We start from the raw sequence: 14805 nt of genomic DNA, 5'->3' as shown, positions 1-14805 counted from the left end.
GAAAATAGGAGAAGTTGTACAAAGCCCCATTATATTTGAAAACAATCCAAATTATTGTCAGTGCAGTCCAATCAAACTCAGAATCCATGTCCTTTTTTTTTGTGTGCGTTGTAATCCGTTCCATTGGAATGTGTCACCATCATCTTTTACTTACACCACCTGAAATGACAGCAGCGCTGACTTGGGTGCGACCAAAACAATCGTTTTTTCACAAAGATATAGTTTCCAATGATCTACCTTCATACGTAGATGCCAACCCAGAGTAGCAAGAAGAGCACGCCAAAGCCCATGAAAAGTGAAGCCACTAGGGAGATGAGCAACTCCTTGTAGACGTCTCTGGTGTATTTGGTTGAAGTCACCTCATAGCTGATATTAAATAATGTCAAGGCAGAACTCACTTAAAGAAAAAAAAGGTACCAGCTCAGCCATGGTTCATGCTGCCCTGTTAAAACGTGGACTTCACGGCGGAAGGAGCGACATCTACTGGCAGGTATAGACATTTCAAGATGCTGAGGTACAAAACTATTATTGACAGTATTTGAACAGACGTTGCAAATTTGAAGTGCTTTTTCAATGTATAAAAATTACGGTGACATCTTATTAATTCTAGACGCACATTTAGGGGAGTGCCATTTTTCTGCGATAGCTTTAACTGTGCCCCAGTGCACATACCAAGTTACCTGAGTGTGTATATTTGACTGATGGATTACGAGACATTAACATTTCATCGACCTAAGTGATTTAATGCCAGAAATACATGCAGATGATTGATCAGTACACTAGGATGTAATATGTCCCCTAATCATTTAAATAATAGGGAACAAGACATTACATGGGTCCCTGTACATAAACATCGAAATCCATCACTAACCTATTATATTACCACATAAAGTCCTAACTACAGGATGTATCTGGATGGAAAAACACTTATAGGCCACAATTCTAAAACAAATGAAAAACAGTAAGTATGGTGATATGTGAGTTGCGTGATGGTGTGGTCTTAGGCCACTTTGCAAGCGACAAGGGGACCTCTATTCACAACAAAGCTAACAAAGCATTTAGAGTAGGGGTCTCAAATTCAACTTATTCAGGGGCCGCTGGGGATAGAGCCTGGGTGTGTCCGTGACGGATCATGTATTCCTCCCCAAAAAGTTTAATTGAAAAAAAAAAAAGAACAATTAATCAAATCGTCTCAGTTATTATTATTAACAGTCAGAACATGGGCAGGATCATGTATTCCTCCCCAAAAAGTTTAATTGAAAAAAAAAAAAGAACAATTAATCAAATCGTCTCAGTTATTATTATTAACAGTCAGAACATGGGCAGGACATGAATAAGATTGGTGATCGTTTTATTTTGCTTCCTCCTCAGCATCTCTAGCCTAATAATGACATCTGAATTCTTGAGCACTGCATTCAAAAACACCAGCATGATCTAGTGCACAACAATAAAACAAACCGTATCCTGTTTTTCTTTAACTCGACTGTTGTCGCTAATCTTTCTCTGCACAGCAAGTTTTGAAAAAGACCTGACTGGGACTGTGGTTTCCTTCTACTTGGTGTCACTTAAGAATTACGTTTCACCGAAAGCTGTTGTGAGCCTGAGCTATGGTAGCCCATAAGTGATTCTTTATAAATAAAAAAAATAAAAAACACTAACAGCTCTGGACAGCCACACAACTTTCATACTAAGTACGGGGGCACCTCAACTAATTTGCACAGTGGCGTCAGAATACGTCGTAACGCGGCTCATGAATACAAGCTCAGTTACAGTCGTACAGAATCAACGTCAGTAATGAGTGTGGGCTGCAGGAAATCATCCCCTTTGACTTGATCCAAAAGATATTTCCTGAACATAATACACCTTAGTCCTATCTACGTCAGCAACATACAGTGAAGGGTAGAATACATTTTAACTAATATATTCATTTTTTGCGTTTGATGGTTTATCATTCCACCCTTTCTTCGGGTTAACATGCGCCTTGACTCAGTAAAGGTTTGTAAACAATAACCAAATGTGCACTAATAAAGTAATCGAAAGGATACACGAAGAACCAGGCGGTGAAGAACATGCCGATGGCCAACAGGACCACTGTGAGGTGGGGGAAAACAGCCGGGTTCACCGGGCTGGTGTATCTGGTCATCGCCTCGAGTTCCTGAAGCGAAACAACATAATCATATTAGAAGTTTAAATTGCATGCATTTAGTGCAATTTGAGTACAACCGTTTGGGTTCCTTCATTGTGTGTGTGTTTTAATCGACTCAAAGTTTAGCGCAAGAGGCTAAAGTCTCTTTGCTAGCTAGCACCTCGTTGCTAAACAAACGACACATCATAGCAACTATGCTTTGGTGGTGTAATGACAGTTACATTCAGCAAGCAAAACTACATTTTAAGATTGAAAAAAATCTAAACCATACCATTTCGAATGAAGCAAAGCTCCGATCTCGGTGGTCTGGGTTGATAAGGCCACGTACTGCCTCTTTTCTGAATCTTTTCCGGGTTTAGATGACGTAGTAAGGTGTTTTTGTCCTTGATTTAGTCTTTCAGGTTTGCTCAACTTCGTGTTTAGCAATAATTTTATAATATACCCACTAAAAACATTTTAAACATTTAAATCTATGTATAAATACTAGTTATTTACATTTAGATTATTTAGAAATGGTAAATACATATTATGTGACGGAATTGAGTGTGTTCTTGGGACCTTTAAGAGAAAACTCGGGACAAAGTATGAGGTTCTCTATACTTCCTTTGCTGTCATCAGGTGGTATAAACTATAAAAGAAAGGGAGCACTCTTCTGGCGCAACAAATCATATATTTATTTGCTTTTACAGTATTACAGCATATTCTTGAGATAAAAACATCTGTAAAAATGATGACAAAGTGGGATCAATATTATATGCAGTGATATTTAAGTATTCACGTTAGTGTTAATACATTTTGAATTCACGTATGTAGAAATGGGTAGAATGTTTTCATCATTCCAGTTCAGAATAGGTAAGAGTTGAACTACTAAGTAGACTGCAACAAAAACATGGATTTTGAAAACAACATAAAGACACAAAAATGAGCATCCGTTTCAGTCAAATCTAATGCATTTCTACTGGAGTATCTAAAGTAGATGGACAGAGAGAGAGAGCAGTTCTTTATTTATATACAGTGTATATATACACACAGTGAGAAAAGTGCTACAGTGGTTTCATTTATGCTAGCTGGTGCATTATAAATTAGCAAGAGTACTACACAATACATGAGTAACAGAAAAGAGTTGCTCTGACTATTCATGTTATGGTAAATACATTTTTTCTCTGATGGCTGTTTTTCCTATAAGATATTAAATTTGTCAAAAACCTGTGTGTGGAATATGCGTTTGTAAGACAAAAGCACAACATTTGAGAACAAGTCAACAATATTTTTTAAATCAGAAAACATTACATCACACATATTAAAATTGTTACAAGACGGTGCAGATTATCCGTCTTAATGTGAGGAAAATATTTTAAACAGTGATGTTATCGTCAATTCTGGAGTCTGAAACATAACTCCCTTGTTGTTTTATAATCACTGAAGAATTTGTGGCAGTTGATAGTTTGGAGAGAAGATTGGACGAGCAACTTTTTTTTTTGCACATTACCAGCAAAAGAAAAAAAATCAGTGTCAGCTATTCCAGTGTTTTCTTGTGAAATATTGTCACTGTTGGACTTATTATATTTTAATCTCTCATGGTGTTTCCAGTTATTAACCATTTATTTATCCAGTTTTTTTCACATGCAATTCTGAGGAAATGAGCATTCCTTCAACACAGCACATAAGAGTAACCACATGTGTGCAGTAATACTTACATTATCGGCTTTATGTAGGATTCTGATATTTTTAATATTCCATTAAGAGAAATGTTTCCTCATCTGTATGTGCAGTGATTTCACAAATTGTGGCAAAAGAGGCCTACAAAGAAGCAGTGTGGACTATTTGAGGTAAAATGCAGTTTGCAGCCAGACATCGCTGTATCATTAAACTCCCCAGTGTATGAAAGTATTCATGTTTTGAGGTGACGGCAGTTTCAGTGTTCATAAAGTCAACAAAAATGTGTACAGTGTCATCCAAAGTAGTCTGGCGCACAGTCCAATGTGTTTGTGATCAGTAATTTCATTTCATGAGCATTATCTCGCGGTGACTGCAACACAGTTGTCAGTTGATTTCAAACATTTCCAGACACAAACAGCAAAAAGAGATGTTGATACGAGCAAGAAAAACACCAAGTGCAGTGATATATAGTTTTACGTAACTTTCTTTGAAAATAATGTACAATAATAAGATAAAATGCACATTAAAAGGCACATCAACCCCACGGGTGCATATGGCTCGTTATGAGGCATGAAGATGAGCAGGCGTCCTTCTCACATGTCACATGCAGCTGCTTTCAATGACAAAGTGGTAGTCGGAGTAGGAGGACGTTTCTTCCTCAGTGGCACAACTCGTACCATCCTGTCAAAAAAAAAAAGAAAGAGAAAACAAGCCATTTGATTATTAATGCCTTTCAATCCGACCCCCCCAAATAAACATTTTAAAATAAATAGCAGCAATCTGTTGATTATTATTTTTTTGATTTATCGATAAATTGGATAAAGAAAATTAGTTCATAGAGAGTTATTTTAAAAAAAAAAAACAGATATCGTTTAAAATTGCTAGGACAGAAAATACACAAACATAAATTGATGAGTCAGTTGCTACTTTGGGCTGTAACATACGTTTCACAAAATCTGAAAAAATGTTAATCAGCATTTTTCGGGGGGAAAAGCACAAAGCTGATGAGTTTAATTTGATGGAAGACAGCAAAAAACAGAATATTTATTTTTGAGAGACTGAAATTCCAAGGACTTGGAGAATTTTAAGTTATTTAAGGTCTCTAACTGATTGCACCTGAACATAGTTGTTGATTAATTTGATAGTTGCTTAGCTTTCAATTAATTGATTTTTTTTGCACCTTTAATTTTCTTACATATGCCATGCAAATTGCCCAAGAGTGTTACTTCTAGTGTTCCGATTGAGCATCTACAAATACAACGGTGTCTTGACTTGTGATTTTTTTTTTAATTTCTCTTTTTATCTATGCGCCACACATTGAATAATTTTATTTATCCGGAGACACAAGTAAAATTTTTAGATACAAGTGTGTTTCAGATTTGTTTTCTGTCAGCATTTCAGTGGAGAGCAAATGTCATTTGTGTTTTTATACAGTACGATACTGTTGACTGATTTTTTTTTCTTATAAAAATATTTTGTGTGAGTGTGCGTGCGTGGGTGTGTGTGTGTGTGTGTGGGGGGGGGGGGTTGCGTGTGTGTGTGTTGCCGGGGCTAAGTATGAACGTGTACCAACAAGAGGTAACCACACTAATCCCGAGCCTCAATTAAGCGCACTTACAGTTGAGGAGACACGAAAGTGATAGGCGATGTCCTGGAAGGACAGTAGAGGAAGCGACCACAAGTGATGAGTGCCCTTGAAGAGGAACATTAACAATCAGCCCACAAACCACAAGGACTTTTGACTTGAATTAATGTGTTGAACTCATAATCAAAAGCAACATGTTTTACCCAAGTTGATGTTTTTTGTCCACGATCCAGCTCGGTCTCAGTGTGATTTGGACATAGAGGTCCTTTGGTGGCTCGACATTGTTGGACCCAAACATTGTTTGCGGACCTGAAATGAATCAAATGCTTCAGTATATCCCTGGACATGCGTATAATGAATGTGGTCCAAGTTTGTCATTATTTCTTAAAATTATATTTATTTTTTAATGTGTTAATGTTTTATATTCATTCATGTTCTTGGTGTTCACAATTTCTACTGAAGTAATCAATTGAAAAAGAATGCCCCATTGTTGCAATGCGTGCTAGTACACATAATATAGTTTCTTTGTTAGCATCGTTACAAAGATGTCCTTTCAGTTTGCGGCAGCTGATGACTGACTCCGTTTTAGCATCACCAGCTTCCCTGCTTTCACCCTGCAGCCAATAAGGAGAGCGACATGGTAACAGTGAGAGTTACTGGAGGTCAGTGGCTCTCGTACGTGTTCTGTTAGTGGTACGAGGCCTCCGTCTAGTGATACGGAAAAGAATCACTACCCAAGTACAGCTCAGTTGTATTTAACTTTAACAATACATTTTCATTTCTTCTTTAATAACAGTTTTGTTGGAAACTTAATTAATTTTTTTTTTCATTTAAATGTCATGTGCAATAAATTATAATTGGGACATTATTTAAAGGGGAAATCAACTCAAAAAGCATCTTGAGAATAAAACGTTCTATGCAGCACCATTAGTCGAAACATGGCATTCTGATTAATATTGCGTTTTTGGAATATGAAATAAGAAGTAAAATCCACCTGTTTTTAGCTCTATAATAAGTCAAAATAACTGCAATTATTTTCAGAAAATCCATTCTTGTGTAAATATTGTGATGTGTTCAGATACTCACATCATGTGCAAAGTGAGTTGTGATAACGAAGAATTAGTTTTTCCATGGAGGGATATCGTGTAACTAGGGGAAAAGAGGAAACAAAATAGCATGAGGCCTGCATTCAAAGTCTGTAAACAACAAAGGAAATTAAAATTCTAACTTCTGTAAAAAAGATGACAACACACACCTGCAACTCTTGGGGGTTTTACAATTTTGTGTTGTAATTTCTTGCTGCGTCTCCACTAAATGCAGAGCAGTCAGAGATGGCGTTGACCTTCCTTCTAGAAAAACAAGCAGTTTTGCCGCGTATCGTAAGAAGACGGCTATTTTAACCTCAGACAAACACGCTGCTTCTCCATGTTTGCGTGAATTTACCATTTAAATATACACTGCGCTGTCTGCGCGGCGTTGGCTGCTGTCCACCGGGCAGACGGTTGGCGGCTCCCACTCCGTCCACGTCTGTCGACGCAGGCCTTTTGGACTTGGACAGGTAGAGCGGAGTGGACGTGTGACTGAGACGGTTTCTGTTGCGTCCATCCTTGTCCAGTATTCTGGACTTGGCCTTCTTATTAATGGTGCCTGGTGTGGGAACCAAGTTGTCTGGAGCTGTAAAACACAAATCATTATTTGCTCATCTTAATTTAGTCAATAATAAATCATTATTTTTAGATTAAATAGTATATAGTATTTAACATACCCACTAGACTTTTGATTGACACTGTCATAAAAGTACTAATTGTAACAATAATTATTGTGTCTTAAGCCACACCCATAATCTAGCTCACACATCGGAAATATTAAAGACACTGTATGCCACAGTTCAAACCGTATCCTATAAGCACAATGATTAATTAATTTAATAACACAATAACAAGTATATTTTTAAAATGAAATCCTCACTTGAGTCACTTCCAAATGAGCTCTATTGAGGCAGATTTTTTTTTTTGTTACAGGGTTTTTTAACTTAATCTTATTTAGAAGGTGTAGCTGTACCTAATGTTATGACGTTGGATTTTATTTTGGAGAGTAGTTTACTTACCTGCGGCCGATTGGTTGTTATTTAACGTCAGAATGGTAGATGATTGGTTGTTCAAGGCTGTGGTTGAGCAGCAAGCTGTCAGTAAAGTAAATTGTTCATATGTAAGTGGAGGACAATTAATCCCAATGCACTGTTATGTATCCATCCATCCTTCTACTACACTCCTTATCCTTATTAGGGTCACAACTGTGCTGTCCCAGCTAACTTTGGGTGAGAGGAGGGTTACACCCAGGACTCATCACCCTATAAACAAACAATCGTACCCAAGGACAATTATAGGTATTTAATTTAGAGCAGGTGTGGGCAAACTACGGCCCGGGGGCCACATGCGGCCCATTAAATGTTTTAATCCGGCCCGCCGAACTTGAAAAAAATGAAATGAATAAACCTTGTTAATGTTTTATTTTCTAAATACCGTGGTGTGTCAAAGAAAGATATTTTGTTGGAATGCTTTTGTTCAATTTCATTTAAAATTAAATGTATTTTTTTTTCTCAGATGAGGTGAGGTTACCAAAACACTCCACCCATCTGCTCCTGGTTCGGCCCCTCTGCCAAATTTTAGAACTCATTGTGGCCCGCCAATCAAGAAGTTTGCCCACCCCAGATTTAGAGTCTGAGTAAGGTAGGAAAATATGGAAAGGCCATGCAAATTCCGCACGGTGACCATAACCCTAATCTTAACCCAAACCCATGATTTCAAACCCCAATCTCTGAACTGTGAGGCGGATGTGCGAACCAGTCATCCACAACTTTCATATGAAACCTCCAAAAATAAATGTTTACCTGGTTCAGGCGTCGTGGAAAGTGGAACAAAGGGACTCTTGCGTGAGGATCCAAGTGCAGCTTTTGACCTGCACCAAGCACATTGTAAACATATAGAGCACATTAATCCACATTTGGGTTCATGAAGGCAATGTCCTTTTAGGCAAAGTCGAAAGAACCATTTAGAGAAAGGATCAGAAAGTCAAAAAGGTTGCAGGAAAGCGATGCATGTGTCGTACCATGAACATGCAGGTGGACAAAAAGTGACAGTGGCAGTGAAGATGGGCATCCAAGAGACGTAGAGAGCACAGGGGTAGGAAACAAAGCTACAGCAGAGCGGCACAGATCACATAGAGAGACAGATTAAAGAAGGAGGTGCACAGAAAGTAAACTGTCACTGATAAGGTATGTTTTGGGAACAAATGACATACCCATCCTTGTCTGTGACGTCTCCTCTATGATGAAGAGTCAGTACATAAAGGATGGACATGGATATGACACTGGGGGGGAGAAATCGATTATTATTAATATTTTTATATTAATATTTTTTTTTACGTATGTCAACAAAAATGTGTTTTTTAAGTTTCAGAGGAAAAGGCATTAAAAACTGTACTATGCACACAAATAAGCAACAAGATGTGTCGTAACACCACTAGCACATTGAGCATACTAAAAATGCTGGTTTGGTTGAAAACATATTTAGTCTTGATGTCAAAGCGGAAACACTTCAGCTCTGCTTACTCAGTTGAAATCAATTTCCCAAGTCTGTAATACATTTAAAAAAAAATGATACAAAATAAATAAAACTATGTCAATACTATCTCAGTCTAACCTGAAGGCCATGACAATAACGAGGGCCAGGATGCTTCCCTGCATGAACTTCTGACTGATACAGCCTTGATCTGGAATTGGACTCTGTCAAAATAAAAATCATATTCAATATAAAAAAATGCTCCCAATACAATATCATGGTTGTATTCCAGCATACCTTGCTCCCAGGTTTGACCGGTTTCTTCTTCAGGGGGCCACTTCCTGTCCTGCTAAAATAGCTTCCTGACTGGCTGCAAAGAAATTGACAACACTTGACTGATAAGATGTTACATCTTTAAAAATAAGGACGAGCTCCTGCACCATTGCACTCTCACCTGATCGTGCCTCCACTCACGGTGCTCTTCATGCTGTCCAGACGTCGCAGCTTGGCCAGTTTGCGGCTCCAGCGCTCCAGTTCGTCTATTCGGGTCTCGAGGTTATCTGTCAGTTTGCACAGCTCCTTCACCGCACCCACGTTTTCCATGAAGATACGCTCCTTCGCAGGGTGGAAATGAGAGACAGAGCGATATCAGCGTAGAACGAAGAAATACAGCTTCCAGTAGCAAGGAAGTTTTGCATGACTGTTGATGTTGAGACAAGAGGATTTAAAAACAAATTAAAAAATACTACAGGTAAAAACTAATAAACTTTTATTGTTGTTACCTTGTTGACAACCAAAAGGTTAGGAATGGTTTCCCCGTTGGCGCACACAACATCACCCCCCTCTTTGACTGCCTCAGGTAAGATTTGTTGGACCTCTTGCGCAATCACCCCTGCAGGAGAACATGTTGGTATCGTATAAAAGCGACAGACACACATCCAACACCCAACGAAGGATAAACACATGCTATTAGAGGATAGTCAACGTGAAATACAGAAGGTGATGAAATGAGATGAGTTACTTATGTTTGTTACCCGTTTCTGCAGTGTTCTCTATGCCGACGGTGGCGGCAAACTCAGGCTTGTATTGATAATGGACCAGCCTCATCTGAGAAATCCGTTTCAAATTGTCTGTGGTGTCCACCTACACGCACACGGAACAACAACCAAGCAGATGCAGATGGGGTGAAAACACAGATGAATGGATCAAGGCAGGCATGAGTCATGATGGCGAGGAATGACACACACAAAACCTCCTGACCTCTTGTACATTCTCTTTGGCACGGATGTCCGACGGATGCACAAGGGAGCCCATCACCTTGACATTACCGTGCACAACGAGGGCCTCGTCGGGACGGTCGGTGTTGATGCCAACTCTCCCGTGATGGTAGACCGAGTCGGGTAATTGGCCTCGTTGCCACAGCACATCAGAGTCACTTTCAAACTGGCCTGGGTTGGAAGCCTGAGAACGACAGATGTGGTAGAGGTGCAAAGAAGCTGTCATTGAGTTATTTGAAACAACATTCTAAAAAGGTACGAATAAATACAATGGACAAAAGTATAGGGACACACTTTATATTCAATTAAAAAAAATATAAAAGAAAAAAACATGCTGAGTTAGAAGTAAACCAAATTGTGTGAAATAATTGAAAAAAGACACTGAGTCAATGCTGGGTTGTTTATGCCCAGCACATTGGTTTGAAAATTTGACCAGGCAAGTTGGGTGAACACTTTGAACCAACAAGGGATAAAGGCTATGCATACTTTCGAATTAAAGCCACCAAGAAATTAGTTACCAAGCTATCAGTATAGCTGTCTGTGGTTAAAAAAATGTCAAGTGGCTGTACAAAGTAAAATCATTTGGATCCAGATTTGAAAGTGACATGGGAGTGGATTTTCACTCCTATCCCATCTCACTTCCACAGAAAAAAAATCCAATACCGTCCAGTCCTGGATCCCAGTAAAAAAAAAAAAAAAAAAATCCCATCCCGTCCTGGAGAAAACGACTCTCATCCCGTCCTGCTCCGGTTCAGAATGACTCCCACTCCTGCTACCATTTTGGAGGTCAGCTCCATTAAAAAATAAATAAATGAATAAAAAAGAAACAGTTTGAGACCTCCTCTTCCTCATTGAGTCTCCCACTCACCGCTACCGCAAACTTTTTATCCTGTACCTTTAATCATGATTAAAGGTAAAGTTGACTCCCACCCACTGGTTTTCCGAAAGAATGTCAGCCTCTAATCCAGATAAAAAAAATTCAAGTGGATGCATTTAAATATGTATCTGGATACGGATGATTTCATTTCATGCAATCACTTAAATCTGAGTAAATTCAACAATTCTGAGTGGGTTGGGGAAAACAACCCAGCAGTTTTTAAAGTTTATACATAATTGGCATAAATAGAAGAACAAATATACATGATTGCTTTTAAATATTTGAATAATTTTTAGACCAACTAAATATAGTTGGATTATTTCTCACAAAAACAATGTTTGCAAATCACTGCTCCTATCTGTAAATATTTGTTCTTGCAACATCACACAAGCATGAAAGTAAAGTAACATTTGATAAACTATTTTTGTTTAAGGAATATAATGCATTTGACAATGACATTACGGTCCATGGTATCTCAGCCGCGCAAAGAAGAGGAATAAAACGACAGAAACTATTAAAGAACGGCAAGCGGAGCAAATGAGATGTCCCATTCACAGCTGATAAGATTGCTGTAGGAGGCAGACAGACATGGCTGGACGTTACCCTGACGATGATCCTCTCAGACGCATGAGCAGCCACAGTGTAGGTCTGACTGTGGGACTGAGCGTGCAGCGCTACGACCAGCATGAAGTACCTGCACGGACAAAATGAGCAGCACCACTTGGGTCTCTTGGAGCTCTGGTTGGAATGAAACGGAATCGTCACACAAACCTCTGGTCGGGATTTGGTTTGCCTTTCTTCCTCATGTTGTTTGCCGTGGTCTCGCTGAAGTGGAGCCGGCCCACTGTCACTTTTGTGACCTGCTCTGGGGGCAAAGTGACCCTTTGGGGAGAGAAAAGTCATGTTATAACATAATTATAGAGCTTTACTACTTTTGACAAGGAAGTGAGATGAGGCGATGATATGATTTTATATGATAGGAATATACCGAACTACAGTTCGCGATTCAACTCTTTACGTTTTTTATGCTCTTTTGGCGATGCCCTAAGATGCCACAAGATGGAGCCAAAGCCCTGGCTAATATGAACGTAATAATTCAAATACGTCTTGACGAACATGTTTGTATTTATGTTGTATTGTCTTCACAAACGCGCATGTTTTTGTACTTAATAAATTCAAATGAATAAATGACGGTGGTCTTGTGATTGATTGACAGTTGGGATTTTCTAAAATTGTGACGAGAGCATGGATACACACCAGGTGGATTTCTTTAAGATAAATCATCTGAAAGAATTTATTTTCAATGAGACTGTTGTCAAATGAGTGATTTGGGATAAACCTGTAGTTTGTGGTAAATTTGTTTTTTGAAAATTAATATAAGCAATTATAACCATTTTTAGTTGGGCCTCAATTATTTGCCTTTTTTGCTATTCGCAGCAGGGCCATCAGCTTGGCTTTACAATATATATTTCCATAGTTGTTCCGATTCCACAAAGTTGTAAGAATGATCACAATAACAAACAAAAAAATATATCTCTGTCAATTCATATTTGCTTTCAATCTAACATCCATCCAGCATTATGAATACAAGCTTGAGGAATTCCCACTAAGCAACCATGTTGTCCTTGAGTCTAAAAAAGAAAATCTAATTGAAAACATAATCAGATGCTTTTTTTTTCATTTTAAAGTCAACCCCAAGACTTACAAAACTGGCTTGAAAGGCCTCTTGCTCCGATCCGACTGCGACTGCTCCACACTGATGGACTGGTTCATGGCTTCCACCTTGCAATCCAGAGAAAGAAAAACAACACCCAAAATAAATATGCTGTGAGGCCCCTTTGGACAGGATGCCATCCATCATTACAGTCCCTCACTTTCACTCCGTTGAGTTTGAGATAGAAACAGTCGATGGGCTGAAGGCCTTCGCTTGTCTTGACGTACTTGGGATCACCCAGCATCCCTACATACACGGTCACCTGGAAGTGGTTCTTCTTCTGGCAGACAAAAGCATCGTCGGACAAGGAGAAGTTGAAGCCTTTGTCGGCATCAACTCGGTAGGTTGGCATCGGACTAAAGACATGATGACATAGGAGGCAAGTGTGAAAAAAAAATGCTGGACATTTTTATTAACGAGGAAATCTAAATGCATTTTCAGTTCTGAGAGCATCAAGCCATCCATTTGTTTGGTAGAACGTTGTGAAGATGTCATAGTGAAGTCTTAAAAGAAAACAAGTGTTTGAGAATGTTAACAAATCAAATTTGAGTCAATAATCTTTCTTTCGAATTAATTCATGGTTCATTTGCTTTTATTTTAACGTATTCCAAACCCAAAACATGAGCGTGTAATAAAACTGATATTGTTAATTGTAATACAGATGAATTTATTTCTTAAAATTGTTATAAAAATGCTTGGGAAAAGAATCTTAAAAATAACCGTATCAATAAATTTAATCGCAATATTTGCAAAAAAAAAAAAAAATGCAATTAGATTATTTTTCAAAATCATTCAGCCCCATTCAAAATCCAAACTAAAACATTGTTTTGGACCTTAGAGGTTTCCAGAGATTCCTTAAGAAAATCCAACATCTATTTCTTGTGCTGACGTCAAACTAAATGGGCTGAGAACATCATCATTCCTCTATGTTTCCACCATTGCAAATGTACTCGTGAGTCAGTGTACGTGCACTAATTTCTTCCTTTACTTTCCTCCTTTCTTAATCGAAACCCTGCGCTGGGTCACTCCCCCGCGCGGCTCACCTCTGAGGAATTTATAGACCTCGGCGGTGCAGCGATGCCAATTCTGTGGTTGAATTATCTTTTCAAACAATTATCACTCCTTTCCATTTTTGGCTGTTAGCTCTTTCCCTGCCCAGCCCCCAAATAAAGATTAGCCAACATAAATTCCACCCACAGCTCTTTGCCGTTTGCATCATAAAGCAGCGTCCACTTGTTCTGCTGGTGAGGTTGCCATTTGATGCACTGATAGTTTGGATCCATGTATCCATTGTCTGCATCCTGCATCAAACCTGAAATAAAACCAAATGATATATCAGAACACACATCAAACCACCAGAATGCCAAAACTTTTCTTCTTCGTTAAAAAGGTGAATTAGAAAGAAAGATGCCTCCCTACCTGGTTCTTGTTTGATGATACCTGAGAGGATTTGGGAATTGAGAGTGCTGTTGGGTGAGTCGGAATGCTTCCTCTTTTTGGCCTGGTGAACAGGAATTCCGCTGTTGAAACAAATGGAAACAAAAAATGAATCCTAAACATTCTGCCTGTGTAGTATGTGAACAGTAAACACAACTCTAGTGGAATGTTTATAATGACCTTAATAGTCAATGAGTATACAAAAACTCAAATTACAGCATAACCTTACCTCATTACCTCACCATTAACCACAAGACAAGTCAAGTCTCTAAATTTCAAGCAAACAAGATCAGTCATTATCTGGTTTAAGTAAGTCATGTTTATGCTAAACAAAGTCACAATCACAGTTTTTAAATCGTATAGTTTCCAGTCTTATGTTATTGTCTTTGTAAATAAATCCATGACTGACATACTTAATATTTGACCAGTTTCTGGTGAGCTAAACTGCGGAACTAACTAAGCTAGCTTGCTAAACTTGCAAGCTAAACTTGCTAACGATAGCTGAAGGTAAATGTCATAGCTGCTGCATCTCCTATGTGTGAGTTGTTCA

The 14805-nt window shown here is 38.5% G+C and overlaps 2 protein-coding genes across 4 annotated transcripts in view; both read right to left on the bottom strand.

The window, feature by feature from the left end:
• Positions 1-10: 10 nt before the first annotated feature.
• On the bottom strand, positions 11-2520 carry tmem258 (transmembrane protein 258). The gene is made up of 4 exons (XM_088299046.1): positions 2418-2520; positions 2046-2155; positions 238-366; positions 11-159 (listed from the first exon to the last, which is right to left on the bottom strand). Exons 1-3 carry the CDS (start codon positions 2418-2420, stop codon positions 240-242), a joined length of 240 nt encoding a protein of 79 aa, XP_088155172.1. The 5' UTR covers positions 2421-2520; the 3' UTR covers positions 11-159; positions 238-239.
• A 279-nt stretch (positions 2521-2799) lies between these two features.
• Positions 2800-14805, bottom strand: part of myrf (myelin regulatory factor) — a 30048-nt gene continuing 18042 nt past the window's right edge. Inside the window, exons 7-28 of one of the 3 annotated variants that reach the window (XM_088299175.1) lie at positions 14238-14338; positions 14016-14130; positions 12979-13174; positions 12810-12886; positions 11876-11986; positions 11708-11798; positions 10211-10411; positions 9985-10093; positions 9733-9842; positions 9405-9565; positions 9248-9320; positions 9092-9174; positions 8691-8759; positions 8499-8585; positions 8281-8348; positions 7498-7572; positions 6834-7064; positions 6646-6739; positions 6477-6539; positions 5594-5699; positions 5424-5498; positions 2800-4486 (exon numbers count right to left, since the gene is read on the bottom strand). In XM_088299175.1, the coding sequence (XP_088155301.1) occupies positions 4406-4486; positions 5424-5498; positions 5594-5699; positions 6477-6539; positions 6646-6739; positions 6834-7064; positions 7498-7572; positions 8281-8348; positions 8499-8585; positions 8691-8759; positions 9092-9174; positions 9248-9320; positions 9405-9565; positions 9733-9842; positions 9985-10093; positions 10211-10411; positions 11708-11798; positions 11876-11986; positions 12810-12886; positions 12979-13174; positions 14016-14130; positions 14238-14338 (2377 nt within the window). In that variant the 3' untranslated portion in view covers positions 2800-4405. Of the gene's footprint in view, positions 4487-5423; positions 5499-5593; positions 5700-6476; positions 6540-6645; positions 6740-6833; positions 7065-7497; positions 7573-8280; positions 8349-8498; positions 8586-8690; positions 8760-9091; positions 9175-9247; positions 9321-9404; positions 9566-9732; positions 9843-9984; positions 10094-10210; positions 10412-11692; positions 11799-11875; positions 11987-12809; positions 12896-12978; positions 13175-14015; positions 14131-14237; positions 14339-14805 lie in introns of all 3 variants that reach the window. The other 2 variants (XM_088299176.1, XM_088299177.1) reach the window with 2 other exon arrangements.

Source organism: Idiotropiscis lumnitzeri, chromosome 6, assembly GCF_059441095.1.
Source record: "Idiotropiscis lumnitzeri isolate Australia: NSW breed Sydney's pygmy pipehorse chromosome 6, RoL_Ilum_1.0, whole genome shotgun sequence".
NCBI lineage: Eukaryota > Metazoa > Chordata > Actinopteri > Syngnathiformes > Syngnathidae > Idiotropiscis > Idiotropiscis lumnitzeri.
This window is presented reverse-complemented; position numbering and strand designations above follow the sequence as displayed.

Bases quoted from the DNA above. Each gene is read 5' to 3' on its own strand.
- tmem258 (XM_088299046.1), bottom strand. The intron at 367-2,045 runs GTATCCTTTCGA...ATTTAATATCAG, and splicing joins TTCACCGCCTGGTTCTTCGT to CTATGAGGTGACTTCAACCA.